This window comes from Oreochromis niloticus, linkage group LG18 (genome assembly GCF_001858045.2).
Source record: "Oreochromis niloticus isolate F11D_XX linkage group LG18, O_niloticus_UMD_NMBU, whole genome shotgun sequence".
Classification (NCBI taxonomy): domain Eukaryota; kingdom Metazoa; phylum Chordata; class Actinopteri; order Cichliformes; family Cichlidae; genus Oreochromis; species Oreochromis niloticus.
The window spans coordinates 7,408,666-7,422,555 of record NC_031982.2 but is presented as its reverse complement, the minus strand read 5'-3'; the positions used below and the strand labels follow the sequence as shown (position 1 = coordinate 7,422,555).

The following is a 13,890-nucleotide window of genomic DNA, read 5'->3' as shown; positions in this document are numbered from 1 at the left end:
TGACACATCATGTTTGCCTGAATTTCAAGTTAAAACACAAAACTTGGAACAGAAGTGGTCCGAATCCAGCTTTTCTTTAGCTGGACGCAAAGTAGAGAAATGAATTTAAAAGCTAGATAAAAATGTGGTGATGCTCTTTACGGCACCTTTAAACACTTCAGATATGGCGGGACACCCGTGAGGAAACGGGAAGAAACTGTGCTTTAATCAAACTTCCAAGCCATGTCAAAGAAAGCAGATAAAGGGGACATGGGCCACAGCTGCAAAGCTGTATTTGTTTTCCTGACAAAAAAACAAATTTGATGATAAAGACAGTCATTATATCAGCTCTGCTGGATAACTAACACGCATCAGTGCATGGGAAACTGCTTAATAGTCACCTACTGCCATCTAGTGAAACTGAAGTCTAATACAGCCTACCTTTTGTTTTCTGAGAAAGAAAAAAAAACTTAACAAGCATAAGGAGTAACGAAGGGAATTTAATCTGAAATTCACAAACCTTTCAAACCACAGAGAGAATACAAAAGGCTTAAGGAGAAAAAAACAAAACAACACAAAGAAAATGGTCTTTTTAACTTTTACACACTCACAGTTATTTGTCATCCAGCATATTTACAGAGAACATTTTTTCCACCTCTGCAACTTTTACCTCCTTTTCCCAAAATATACCTTCATCAACTTCAGACATACCGCACGTGCCCCCTACCCCAATCATCTCAGTGACAAAATATTCTCTGAACTCCTTTTATCTGTCCCCCCTGATCCATGTGAAGAAGAGCTGGTGTTTGTGTAGACCAGATATAAAGCTTAAATGCTCTGGCAGCACCTGAGGTGACACTTCACATGGCACGTTCTTAGCTCTGACTCCTAACATTAGCCAAGAAAGCACCGACAATCCACAAAGGACCCGACTCTGCTGCAGCTCTATTCAGTATTTACTCTACTGCACTTTTACTGCAAACATTTACTAAACAAATGAGTCTTGCCTCCTAAAAATTACACCCCTTGTACGACAAACTGCAATCTCAAATAATCACATTTGCCCTTTCGGTCTCTGGCATTCCTATGACTGCTTCGTATTAGACAACCAATATATATTAGACGTGGCGGTTACTCATGACTTAGGAAAGGGAGGAGAAGCTTCTGTGTGATTACAATTGTAAAAAAAAAGGCCAATTTAAACCTAAACCGCGCTGCTTATTTTGAAACTGAACCAAGCAGCTTTGGGTCTGACACTAACCAAACACCCAGTGAAAACAAAGTAAGGCTTAGAAAAAAAACCCATGAAACTAAGTTAACAAATACAAAGGGCCAACATGTGAGTCAAATTTCCTGGCTTAAAGTCTTGTGGCTCCAGCCCCGAAAAGGGATTTATGCCCCTGTCCTCTCAAATGTGCAACGTAGCAACGAATCTCCGCTGAACCCTTTATATCTATGCTTTGTCATCCAACTTAACTGTCAGCTTAGTTGCAGGGGGGATTGTGATGTTTAGGAGAGAGCGTTGAATCTTATCATCAACAGAGCTGCAGTCTGCCCTGGTCAGTTAATCACAGTAACCTCATCATTTTCACAAGAGCGGTGATCGAGAGCTGGGTCTAACAACTGTCACAACCAACTGTAGCACGACACTAAGAATCAGGATCAACAATCAGAAGTTCAGACAAATATTTATCTCTGTAACTATTAGGGAGCTCTGGAAAAGTAAGTTCCAACTAACATCTCATTGCATTCACGCATGACAAACTGATGTACAGAAGAAAAAAAACAAAACACAAAACAACCAAAGCCAGATGGGAAAAGAGGGAAGAATTTGTTTGTGCTGGTTGGAACAATCTCGAACTAATGGATGAAGAACAGGAGCCGAATCTCCTCGCCTCACTTTCTACAACAGCCAATCGGCATCATTCCCGTATTGCTTGTTTAGTTGGTCCATTGAAAGTTTCTTAGATAATGTCAGTTTTCCTTCATGCCTGCTTCAGCTCATGTTCGAGTGGCTTTTCAGGTGCCTCCTCAGGTGGTTCAGACAGGTGTAAGTCTTGGGGCAGATCTGGCAGTGATACGGTCGCACCCCCGAGTGGTTCAGCATGTGCTGCTTCAACACGCTTCCGTCCGAGAAGGCCTTCCCACACTGGGAGCACACGTATGGCCGCTCCCCCGTGTGCACGCGCATGTGAACTGTGACTTTGTGCGCCATTGTGAAACCTTTGCCACAGACCGTGCACTTGAACGGCCTCTCTCCCGTGTGAGTGAGCCTGTGCGTGCGCATCGCCCCCATCTGGGAGAAAGCCTTCCCGCAGTCCGGGCAAACGTGCGGTTTCTCACCCGTGTGAACCCTGGTGTGACTCCTCAGTCCTCCGGCCGTGGAGAAGCACTGCGAGCAGTGAGTGCACTGGTAGGGCCGCTCTCCCGTGTGAGTGCGCATGTGCTGCTTCAAATCATAGCGGTTTCTGAAGCCGCGCCCGCACACCAGGCAGCTCTCCGGTCTGTCGTCGTTGTGGCGGAGCTCGTGATTGGCCAGGCATTTTTCGGAGAGGAAACATTTGCCGCATTCCTGACACTGATACGGTTTCTCGTGGTCAACCCTCTGATGGTACTTGAGCTCGCTGATCCCAGGAAAGGTCTCGTCACAGTATCTACACCTGAAGCGATGGTTGGGGCTGTAGGGGAGCTGATGTTCACTCATCTGATGGTTCCTCAGCAGATGAGCCATCTTGAAGGTCTTCCCGCAATGAGAGCATTCATATTTTGTCAGCAACTGGACACACTGGTGTCTGACGCGCTCGTGCATGGACCTGAACTGGCACCCACACTTGGTGCAAATGTGGGCGGCGTTTTTACACTTCCTCTTCCTGTGCCCAGACAGGTGAGCCTCGGTGCGGAAGGCTTTTCCACACTGAGAGCATTTGTAAGGCTTCACAGCTGTGTGGAACCTCTGGTGTTCAAGAAACTCAAAGCGATATTTAAAGCTCCTGCCACACAGCGGACAGTTATGGGTGACTCTTCCTCGCTGGTAGACTGCTTTGACGGAAGTCTTCCTGGAGGACAACACTGATGTCCGATGGCTCGAGCCACTTTTCCTGTGTTTATCTCCACTCATTAACTTGGCGGCATCCATTTCACCAACCTCTTCATGCCTTTGTTGGTGTTTGTCCAGACTCTTTGTGGAGATGAAGCTCTTTCCACATTGCTTACACTGATAAGGCTTCTCATGATCGACTTGCTGATGGTACTTCAGGTCACCTATTCCTGAAAAACCAATCCCGCAGTGGCTACACTTGAAAAGGCGGCTTTGAACATGAGTTAGCAGATGTTCCTTCAGGCTGCTGGACTTTGGAAAACTCTTTCCACACTGCCCGCAGTCGTAGTTACGTCCCCGTTTCGGGCAGTGATGTCTGAATTTGTCCAGCGACGTTGGAAAACTGTTCCCACATTTGATGCAAAGATATGCCGCATTTTTGCATTTCCGCAGTCTGTGTCCAGCGAGCAGAGTGGCTGTTCGGAAAGCCCTCCCGCACTCAGAGCAGTTGTAGGGTTGCAGCCCGCTGTGGACTCTCTGATGTTCAATGAGGACAGAGTGATGCTTGAAGCACTTGTCACACTCGGGGCATTTATGGATTCCTGACTGCTGTCTCCTGCGTGGAGATGAAGTAACATCGGCCACTTTTGGAGATTCTGGAAAGTCAGCTGAGGTGGAAGGGTTTGTGGACAGCTCTTCGTCAAACATGACAATCTGAGGGACGTCATTATTTTCATCATCACAAGCGCTCGGGTGGGAAGCGATGGCTACTTCCAGAGACGGAGGGAGAGACAGCGAGGGGATCAGAAGATCATCTGACTGAAATGGAGCTGCAGGAAAAGAAACAGGAAACAAATATTAATACAGTCCCACATGTTGAAATAAAAGAAGATGCACTGACTAGTATATGCATACCAACGCTGCTCTTTGCTAATTTCCCGTGGCACTGTTTACTCTGGAGAAGAAATTTAAGGTCCTCTCCATTGGACACGCACTGCATATACTCCTCTAGGACTGAAGGGGCCGCGCTAATCCAGGATGCAGTCTGTGAGACACATGCACAAAAAAATGCACATTTGAAAGCGCTCCTTTATTTTATCATCTTAAAAAGATCCTCTCTGTACCTGTTTGAAATCTGGTATTGGCAGCAGCTCCTCGAGTCTTGTGAAAAACTCACAAACTAGGGTCTCGAGCGCCGTATCAAAGTCAGGGCCGTACTCCACAGGAAACACATTCTGCCACATGGGGAAAAAAAAAAAAGATCTGCACTGTCAACATACAACCTCGACCTTTTACACATGTTATTATAATCACATTTTTAAATGTGATTCAAGCACTGTCAGTCCCAACTTTACCTTGAGAAAGTGTTCTCTGCCATCCGTGTCTTCAATGAGGCCTTGCACCAACTTCATAAAGTTTGCCTCTGGTGCTTCGATTACAGGATCATTGGTCTAGATAACCACAGGACAGGTCATAGGTCTACAGCTAATAATTATTTTCATTATTACTGTTGTATTACCTTCTTTTAAACAAAATTCAATTTGTTTGATAAATCCTAAAAACAGTGGTGTTTTCATCATTTTTTGATTTTACAAATTAGCCATTTATATATTCCAAATTAAAATACGCTAACAGGCTCACCCACCTCCTCGATGCAGGAAGATTGGATTCGGTTAAGGTGGCTCTGAACTGCCTTGAGATGTTCAGGGTGTTCAGAACGCAACAGTTCAAGAGTCGTCTAGAAGAAGCGTAGTTTATAATATTAACGGGAGCCTCGTGTCCTCGTCTCATTTGAATAGCACCGTTTACACACCTCATGCGATCCAGACATTTCACTTACCCTTGCTCTCAGACCCAGTGAGAGCAGCCTCCCTTCCCTCTTACTCATCAGTTCAGGAACTGCATCTGTTACCATGGACACAAACTCCTCCAGTTTCCCATAGTGCTTTATGTTCCGCTGGCGCACCACTTCCCACATCACAGCAGACATCAGCCGGAGTGGTGGGACCAGGAGAGCCAGCGAGGACAGGGGAACACTGAATTCTTCGGAGAGAAAACAGACTGGGTCAAACAAGCTTTCAGTCAGGTTAAGAACCTGGTACACCTCTGTGGCCCCGAGTTTACATAAGAATATTTAATTTTGAGGCAGAACAGGGATCCCCTTCGTTGTTTCAAAGGCTAGATTAAATGTTATTAATGTAAACAGTTGATCGTGCCTTAAATATATCAATAGGAAGAAGGTAAATGAGTGGGAGATATTGTTCTTTGTACAATAAAACCACTGAAGTCAGCACCGTCTGTTCACCATCGCTACTGTCCATCCATGAGCTGCAGAAATACAGTACTACAGTCCGTCCTTAGCCTAAAGCACCAGGTTTGTGTGCATAAATAGGATAAAATTCAGTTGTTTTATACTAAATTAACCACAAAGACAAAGAGGCGATGTGAGTTTATTACGGAGGCATGAGCATGTTAGATGGGTAAACAGCTAACTGGTAGCTTAACGCTAGTTACTTTATTTAAAAAGAATCGCGTTATTAATGCCTGTTAATAGACCGATTTTTTAACTGCATTTGATACACTGAAGCAAGCCTTTTCAAGCAAATAAAATGTTTGGAAACGCGGACAATCCCCACTGTTTCTTCCATATCTAGAGCGTCAGCTAACGTGCTGGCTACAGGGCAAAACCCGGCTTAACAGGGAGCAAAACAATTCTTGTTCCAGAGATTAGTCGAGGCCTCCTCAGCTCCCAGTAATCCTTCTCTTTGGCTAGTCGGCTAACCACATAACAAGCGAAAATACAACATGTTGTTGCTCTCCACGAGGTAACACTTACCCATATCATTCATTGTGGAATTCATTAGCAACGATGGAAGGAAAACGCAACACGAACAGCTATTTCGTTCATAATATCGGCTAGTGTAATAGCTAACCGAATATACGGCTTCAGGCGCCAACTTCTTCCTGAAGCACGCTGTTCATATCACGGGGAGCGTTGGGCCAGTAGGCTCATCAGGGAGGTTCGTTTTGTTTTACGGGGCAGCCCGTACACAACGAGTCCCATTTACTTTTGTAAACGCACCACGCCTCCGAACAATCAAAATAATAAGGGTAGCGTAAAGACCTGGCTCAACTGTATTTTATTACACAGTTCGTACACTGTTGTTATGCTCATATTGTAAGCTCGGAACAGACTTTACAACGTAAAATGTAAAAAAATAAATAAATTTAAAAAAAATCAACAACTAAAAAATAAAAACATTAAACAAACTAATTTTAAAAAAAAAATACTGCCATTTCCGCTTTGGAATAAGAGTTAGAAATTATTTTTTCACTTTCAACTAAACGTAATTTTTAATTTGTTTCGGTTGTGTGACTTTATTATTTTAAACACAGGAACACATTAAACAAACCCACAGCAGGATGTTTAACCTAAGACCTGAACTCTTTCATTGCATGTATTTTTAATTACCAGTTTGTTTGTTTTTACCTTATTTTTATTTCTGAGGAAAATGAGATCCACATATGAGGATATTCGTTTTCAATATCGAGAGAACAGTGACAGTATAAGGTCCTCGTAAGTGGATATCAGGCCCTTGTAGAGCAAAATTTAGTATTTTGGTCTAGACAACCCAAAATGTGATGTCCACATATGTGGACGCGGGTCCTAGGAGGTTAAAGCTGGGTTCAAATATACAGTTTTGTGCTGTCAAGGGACAAATAGGTGGCAATTATCTAGTTTATTTTGTGTTTACAATATTGAACAGTGTCACTGGTAAATAATGCTGCTCCAGTAAGTGTTACCTCATAGAAGGAAAAAAAAACAAAAAACAGGCACTAATAAACACAGAAGAACACTGTTTTCTTGGATAATTTCAAAATTACATTTTAGGACATCAGAAAACAAAACATACAAAACATCTGTATGTCAGGACCAAAAGCTGCACTTGAAGGTGACATTTTAAATGGACGATAAGGAATGAGTCTGTAAAAAAGAAGAAGAAAAAAGTCCAAATCCTATGATGAGGTGCATGAAGTCAGCAATAGTGTGTACAGTGTCACTGCACAAAGACATCATCAATGGCAAAACACCATTTGTGAGTCAGTAGAATCAGAGGGTCTGAGACTGGACTACACTGTGAGATTTTAAGTGTCTTTTCAGGTGACTGAGGCACGTGTAAGTTTTTGCACACAGCTGACAGGCGTAGGGCCGGACTCCTGTATGGCTCATTGTGTGTTTTTTCAGTTCGCTGCCACGTGAAAAGCTTTTCCCGCATTCAGAGCACTCGTAGGGGCGTTCCCCAGTGTGAACACGCATGTGGAGCGTCACTTTGCTCGCCATGGTGAATCCTCTCCCGCACACCGAGCACTTGTACGGCTTTTCCCCCGTGTGGGTGCGCCTGTGTATCTGCAGCTCTCCAGCCGAAATGAAAGCCTTGCCACAGTCGGAGCACAGATACGGTTTCTCTCCTGTGTGAATCCTTATGTGTACATTCAAGTTTCCCGACACGGAGAAACGCTTCCCGCAGTAGGTGCACTGAAAGGGCCTCTCGCCTGTATGACTGCGCATGTGAAGGTTCAGATCGTGCTTGCTCTTGAAGGCTTTGCCGCAGCGCGTGCAAATCTGCGTCCTCTGCTGCGTGTGGCGCAGCTGGTGAGCGGTCAAACACGCAGCCGAGCTGAAAAACTTCCCGCACTGCTGGCACTGATTGGACAGCTGAGGAGGATGAATCTTTTGATGTGATCTTAGCTCGCTCATACCCGGGTATACCTCCCCGCACTGTCTGCATGTGAAAATGCGGTTCTGGTTGTGAGTCACCTTGTGCTTAGCCAGCAGGTACATTTTCTTAAAACTTTTCCCACAGTAAGGACAGTCAAACTTGTGGATGCTATGAACACACTGGTGTCTAAATTTTTCCTGCATAGACTGAAAGCTTTTCCCGCATTTGATGCAAATGTACGCTGCTTTTCTGCACTGTGTCCGCCTGTGACTTGATAGATCAGAGCTCCGCCGAAAAGCTTTCCCACACTGAGAGCACTTGTAAGGGTTTTCTCCGGTGTGCAGCCGCTGATGCTCCAGGAGTTCATACCGGTAAATGAAGCACTTCCCACACTGAGTGCATTTCTGTGCAACTCTCTGTCTGAGAGGGCCAATCACAGAGCTGGACACCACATGACTCTCAGCAGATGAAGAGGGAGCTTGGTTAGTTGTTGTAGCATGGTCACCGCACTCCTCCACAACATGTATGTCAGGAATGCTGTCGGTGTCTTTTCCTCCCACCTCTTGTTCTGCATTGTGAGACTCTTCCTCATGTGGCCATCTTGTATCCCACATGTCACCGTCTCTGGGCTCTTGAAAGGCAGCTGCCTCAGACACTCTTTGGTTTTCGAAGGTTTGTGCATTTGAGTCCACATCTTTGGCGCCGTTGTCTCTCAGGGAGACGGGGAGCGATAACGAGGAAAAAAGCCGCTGCTCTGAGGGAGATGGCACTGTTCGAAAGAATTCAAAAAGAAAAGGGTCAATAAAAAAACTGCATCCAATGCATCTTTTATCTTTTTCAATTAACTGAACGTATTTGGCTACAGAAATCCAAAACACAGCTCCCAATGTCAATCATAGGACCTACAATAGAAATACTGCATCTGACAAATGCATAACTCTGATTAAGTGCACATATATACTTCAATTTTATTTACAGAGCATCAGTTCAGCAACAGCAGTCATTTCAAGGCATGTTATACTGTATGTAGAATACATTATGAACCCATTACAGACTGTCAGGTAAAGATCCTACAGAGTGAAGAGAATCCTAATGATCAGATCACCCTCTGTGTGCAAGCACTTGGTGATGCTGAGGAGGAAGAACCCTTTTAAACAGGAAAGACTCCTGGCTTAAGCATCATTAGTCTGACTATGGTTGCAGGGTGATGTGAAAGAGAAAAGAAAGGCAGACAGACTCACCACTCGAATCTATCTTGGCCATTTCACTATTGCGAGGCCTGGTTCTGAGCAATACTTTGATGTCATCAGCTTCAGTTACACAATGCATGTACTCCTCTACCTCAGCTGGTGTATCACTGATCCACAAAGCAACCTTTATCAGATAAATAATATGATTTTAATGCACAGGCCTTAGACTGCTAATCTGTGAAAATGCCCTAAAAATAGTCCTTTCTTACAGGTAAAAGACTGTGGACCTCTACCTGTTTAAAGTCTGGTACTGGCAGCAGCTCTTCCAGTTTGGAGAAGAAGTCACAGAGAAGCTTTTCCAGTGCTGTGTCAAAGTCGGGCCCATACGCCACAGGAAACACATTCTACTAGGCGAAAAATTATTATTAAACACGCTTACCTATTTATATTTAGACTAACTGTAAGACAAAAGCAGAGACACACTTTGAGGAAGTGTTCTCTCCCTTCTGAGTCGTCCAGGAGTCTCTGAACAAATGTGACAATGTTGGCTTCAAGAGGGTTACCTTCTGGATAGACCTGCAGAGTTAAATAAACACAGTTAGTCAAGCAGAGCTTCTTAATCAGCCAATAGCCAACATCCAGGAACGTTAAGCGCTACACACCTGTCGTGAGCGAGTTTGCAGCAGGCCACCCAAGTGTGTTTTAATGCCTCCGAGATCCTCAGAGTTTAACATTTGTAATATCATCTGGAAGAGACATTAAGGACAGACAAACAGTGAAAGATCAAACGTAAACAGTGAAAACTACCTGCTGCCTCTTTCTCTTCTACTTACAGAAAGGACTTGCCTTTAACTACCTCTGGATCTACAAATGTGACACTAAAGATTGAAGAAAAAGTCTTATGTCTATTTGTTACTCATATCATCTTCAAGACAAAGCAAAGTCTTGGAGTTTGTGATCAATGCAATGCTTTTATTTTGTTGTTAGATTAACAACTGCATGAGCCAACATAATCCTTGTAAGTTTGTAAAATTAGAAATTCCACAGTCAGACAAATATGCAAATACCTAAGAAATTTTAACATGATAGAAATGTAACTAATACATGTGGAGACTGAATCCACAGTACATTTCCTTACCTTTGCCCTCAACCCCAGTGTGAGCAGTGTCATCTGCTGGCTTGTTAAGATGTCGGGAATGGCTTCAGATACCAAGGACACAAATTCCTCCACTTTACCATAATGCTTAATGATTTTCAGATGAACCACCTTCCACATCACAGCCGACATAACACGCAGTGGTGGAACCAAGAGCCTCAGCGATGATGGGGGTAAGGGCCCCTCTGTACGGGCTAGAACAGTACATTGATCCTGTCACAGAATCTGTAGAGATTCCTACAGCATCAATATTCTTCACACTTTGAAAAGTTGGAATAAGAAAACTATTCGTAAAAACACAGGTGTACGTAAAAATTCAGTTTTCTTTGGGTTGTTTGTTCTTCTTAAAAGAAGAAAATATGGTGTAAGTAAGCAGTCAATGAAGCCACACGTGACAAAGATTTTAATTGGCTTCCATTAGTTGTGGGGAGAAAAAAATGAAAACACCAAAGTATCACAATATTTTTGCGTGCCAGTATATATGCTGAGAGTACTATGAACATGTGAGCTAATCTCATGCACCACTATCTTGAGATATTAGCTGAGCAAACTTACATGAAATCAGCTCAACCATTAAAACAAAAACATCCAATATTGGACAGCTACCTCCTAATTTAGAGCAAGCTCAGTCACAAATGTGCAAATGTATACCATCCTCCATCTGTGCCTGCCTGCTGATTATACTGAATTTTTTCACATTCTGCGACTAATTGCAACTCATGGTGACTAAATGCTTGTTTAGAGCTTTAAGGTGTGGCACACTCCTGACAGCATTTGATCGCAAGGCGATTGCACAGTTCTGATAGGAGGCAACCTTTCTGCAAACAGTTGCAGTCTGATTTGGACTGACAGCAATCACTCAGAGAGATTATTGAAGGTTTCTAAATAATAAGTGTTGCCAACATGCTGCCATCAGTCTGAATGAGCCTTTGTCAGTGAGCACAACTCAAGGGGACCAGAGTCTGCTGGCTGTCAGCTGACTGTATTCTGGTTATATTCCTACAGAGCAGGACGATTACTGATCGCAAACGAAACACTTAGATGTAAATTTCTGTCTATACAGTAAGCAACAGCTGTGATTTCCCCACAATTTATCACAGTTAATAGCTGTATTATGTCATAAGAAAAAAAATGAAGTGAAATATTTTTTTCTCATTGGACAAAACAAATGACAAGTTTAACTTTAAGAACATAATTGGCAGTTGAAAAAGGTGATAAATGACAATATATGTCATTGCAATACCCAGCATATTGCAAAAATGTCAAAAATCACAATAATATTGTTTTATAAATCAAGTATCGATAATACCGTATTGTGGGGTGTCTGGTAAGTCCCACCTCGAGCTTCCAGTTTGTGTTATCTTTGTGATGTGTGATCTGAATGTGTGCTTAGGATTGGTCCACCCTTTAATTTCTTATCTTTGTATGACACTACTACCTTTCTGTGTAATTAGGATCTCTCTTACGTGTTATCTTTCATGTGAACAAAATAAGACTGAAGGGGTATTGCCGAGCAAAAACAAACCAAAAAACTTTCATCTTCTGTGATTTATCGGCAGGAAATTTACTGAAGATTTTTCAAAGTGCAGTTTAATTTCTCCAACTTTTTTTTCATAAGCTATCGAAAAGGTGTGGGAAAATTGGAGACTTTTAGTATCAATGAGTCAAAGAGAGGAAGTTAACGTTAGCGGAAAAGCTAACGACATCAAGACAAACAAAGACAACCGATAAAGATAATGAACTTTTACCCATGTTGTTATCCTGAAGAGATACAGCTGTTCAGCGGACACCCAGGAAGGCTCCCTCATAAAATAACCTGCCCGCAGGGGGAACGCCGACAACAAGCCCTCACTTCAACACCTCACCGTTTCTAGTAGGCGGACAAACACAGCAGAGTAACTTCCGGACTCTTCTTCGTGGTGCATATGTTGGGTTGACAGCTTTGCCGCCCTCTACTGTCTGCTGCAAACAACTCAATGACACCAATTACACGCAGCCACAGACGTTTCTGTCAGTTTAACCAAGCTGTAAATGAGTAATATTAAAACCCTCTGTTATACGTCTTTAGTAGTTTATAGACTAAATGACAGTAGTATGAAAATGATTAATAGCATAACATTTGGATGAACAAAAAAAAATAAATTTATGACGTGGAGGACGAGTAGAAGCAATCAGAAGGCCATAGTAAATCACCAAACCTTTATCACTTGTTCTCTAGTTTTTCATTAATACTGCATGTTGATGGCCTTGTCTCCTTTCCAAACTAAATCTGCTCATCCTTCAGACTCGTGTGTAGTTGCATGAACCCCCTGGTGGTGGCAGTGAAGGATATGAAACAGTCATGGCTCAGTAAGTATTTATCAGAGGCAGAGGATCCATGGAAGAAGTAATTAGATAGTGCCTCATCAGGCCATCTGGGCAGTATAAACCAACATGACTAAGTAAATACCCTGCAGCACATGTGGTGACTGACAGACGCAGTACCTAAAAAGGCTATTTCCGCTCTTTTCTGTTTTTGTTTTCTTTTGTTTGTTTGTGTTCTTTATGTGTCTCTCAGTCCTTTCAGTAAAGCCAGCCTTGGTTTTTACTTTGCTGTCACCCAAGTGTTTTGGAGTTTGCAAGTGTTTTGGAGTTTGTACGTGCTTTGTCTCTAGGGGCCACCGTAGTCCAGGACTAAAAAGTTACAACAACATGCAAGCTAGCAATAATTTTGTATTCCAATATCAATAAAACTGGGTGATAAACTACTAAAACACACATGTTGCAGTGTGGACATCAAGTAAGAAAATCTAACTCACTGCGAACAGATTTTAGGTAAGAGGATCTTTATCAAAAAACCTGACTGTTTGAGTCCATAAAGTTTATTTTGTTTTTTTGTTTTTTAAAGCACCCAAAGTCTGTAGGATCATTAAAGATGGCTTTAAAATCAACTTCACATATAGAACAACTTGATCTATTTTTTTTTTTTTAGAAAGAAAGAAAGTAATTTTTCAAAACAAATTACCCATATTTAAAGTATTTGAGGCTTAACATGAAAATACCAAAAGCAGTATATACAATGTTAATTCCAGAGAAGTTGGAACATATCAGATATTTAAACTGTTTCATGAAAAATATTAGCTCAATTTCAATTTGAAGGCAGCAACATGTTTAAAAACGATGTGATGGGGGCAACAAAAAGGCTGGGAAAATAATTAGTATTACAAATACATCTGCAATTGGCAGCACGTCAATAACATGATTGGGTATAAAAAGAGCATCTCACATATAAAGATGGGCAGAGGTTCACCGGTCTGTAAAACACTGTGTTTACAAATGACACATGATACAAATCTGATTGTGTGTCATTTAAAATGGAATTTGGCAAAGTGGTCAGACAAATCAAAGATTTTAATTCTTTATGGTCCTCCAGACTAAAGAGGAGAGGGGCCATCCACCTTATACTTAGTTCAAAAGCCTGCATCTCTGATGGTGTAGATGTGATTAGTATTTGTGAAATTGGCAGCTTACGCATCTGGAAATGCACCGCATGCTGAAAGGTGTATACAAGTTTTAGAGCAACCATGCAGACCACATCTTCTTCATTGAAGGCCTTGCATATTTCAGCAAGACGATGCTAAACTGCAAACTATATCTATTACAACAGCTTTATAGTAGAGTCCAGTTCCTTACACAAATGAAAAACATTTGGAGCATCATAAAAACAAACCATATGACAACACCGAGGACAAGAATGGGAAACGTTCCTCTCCCACAAGCCCAGCCGTTGCTCTCCTCAGTTCTCAGATCTTTACAGACTGTTGTTAA

At 42.4% G+C, this 13,890-nt stretch overlaps 1 protein-coding gene across 3 annotated transcripts; it reads right to left on the bottom strand.

Annotated features, from left to right (window-relative positions):
* Nucleotides 1-459: 459 nt before the first annotated feature.
* LOC100699968 (zinc finger protein ZFMSA12A) lies at nucleotides 460-11,971 on the bottom strand. Of its 3 annotated transcripts, none has more exons than XM_013265510.3 (7): nucleotides 11,832-11,966; nucleotides 4,857-5,059; nucleotides 4,662-4,754; nucleotides 4,372-4,467; nucleotides 4,141-4,251; nucleotides 3,932-4,061; nucleotides 460-3,846 (listed from the first exon to the last, which is right to left on the bottom strand). In XM_013265510.3, the coding sequence occupies exons 1-7, from the start codon at nucleotides 11,833-11,835 to the stop codon at nucleotides 1,976-1,978; spliced, it is 2,508 nt and encodes an 835-aa protein (XP_013120964.1). In that variant the 5' UTR covers nucleotides 11,836-11,966; the 3' UTR covers nucleotides 460-1,975. The 3 variants fall into 3 exon arrangements, with proteins under 3 accessions (XP_013120964.1, XP_013120963.1, XP_019203724.1); XM_013265509.3 differs by lacking the exon at nucleotides 11,832-11,966 and adding an exon at nucleotides 5,853-7,132; XM_019348179.2 differs by lacking the exons at nucleotides 460-3,846; nucleotides 3,932-4,061; nucleotides 4,141-4,251; ... (1 more) ...; nucleotides 4,662-4,754; nucleotides 4,857-5,059 and adding exons at nucleotides 6,138-8,506; nucleotides 8,979-9,111; nucleotides 9,221-9,331; ... (1 more) ...; nucleotides 9,590-9,673; nucleotides 10,066-10,277 and having other exon boundaries at nucleotides 11,832-11,971.
* Nucleotides 11,972-13,890: the final 1,919 nt, after the last annotated feature.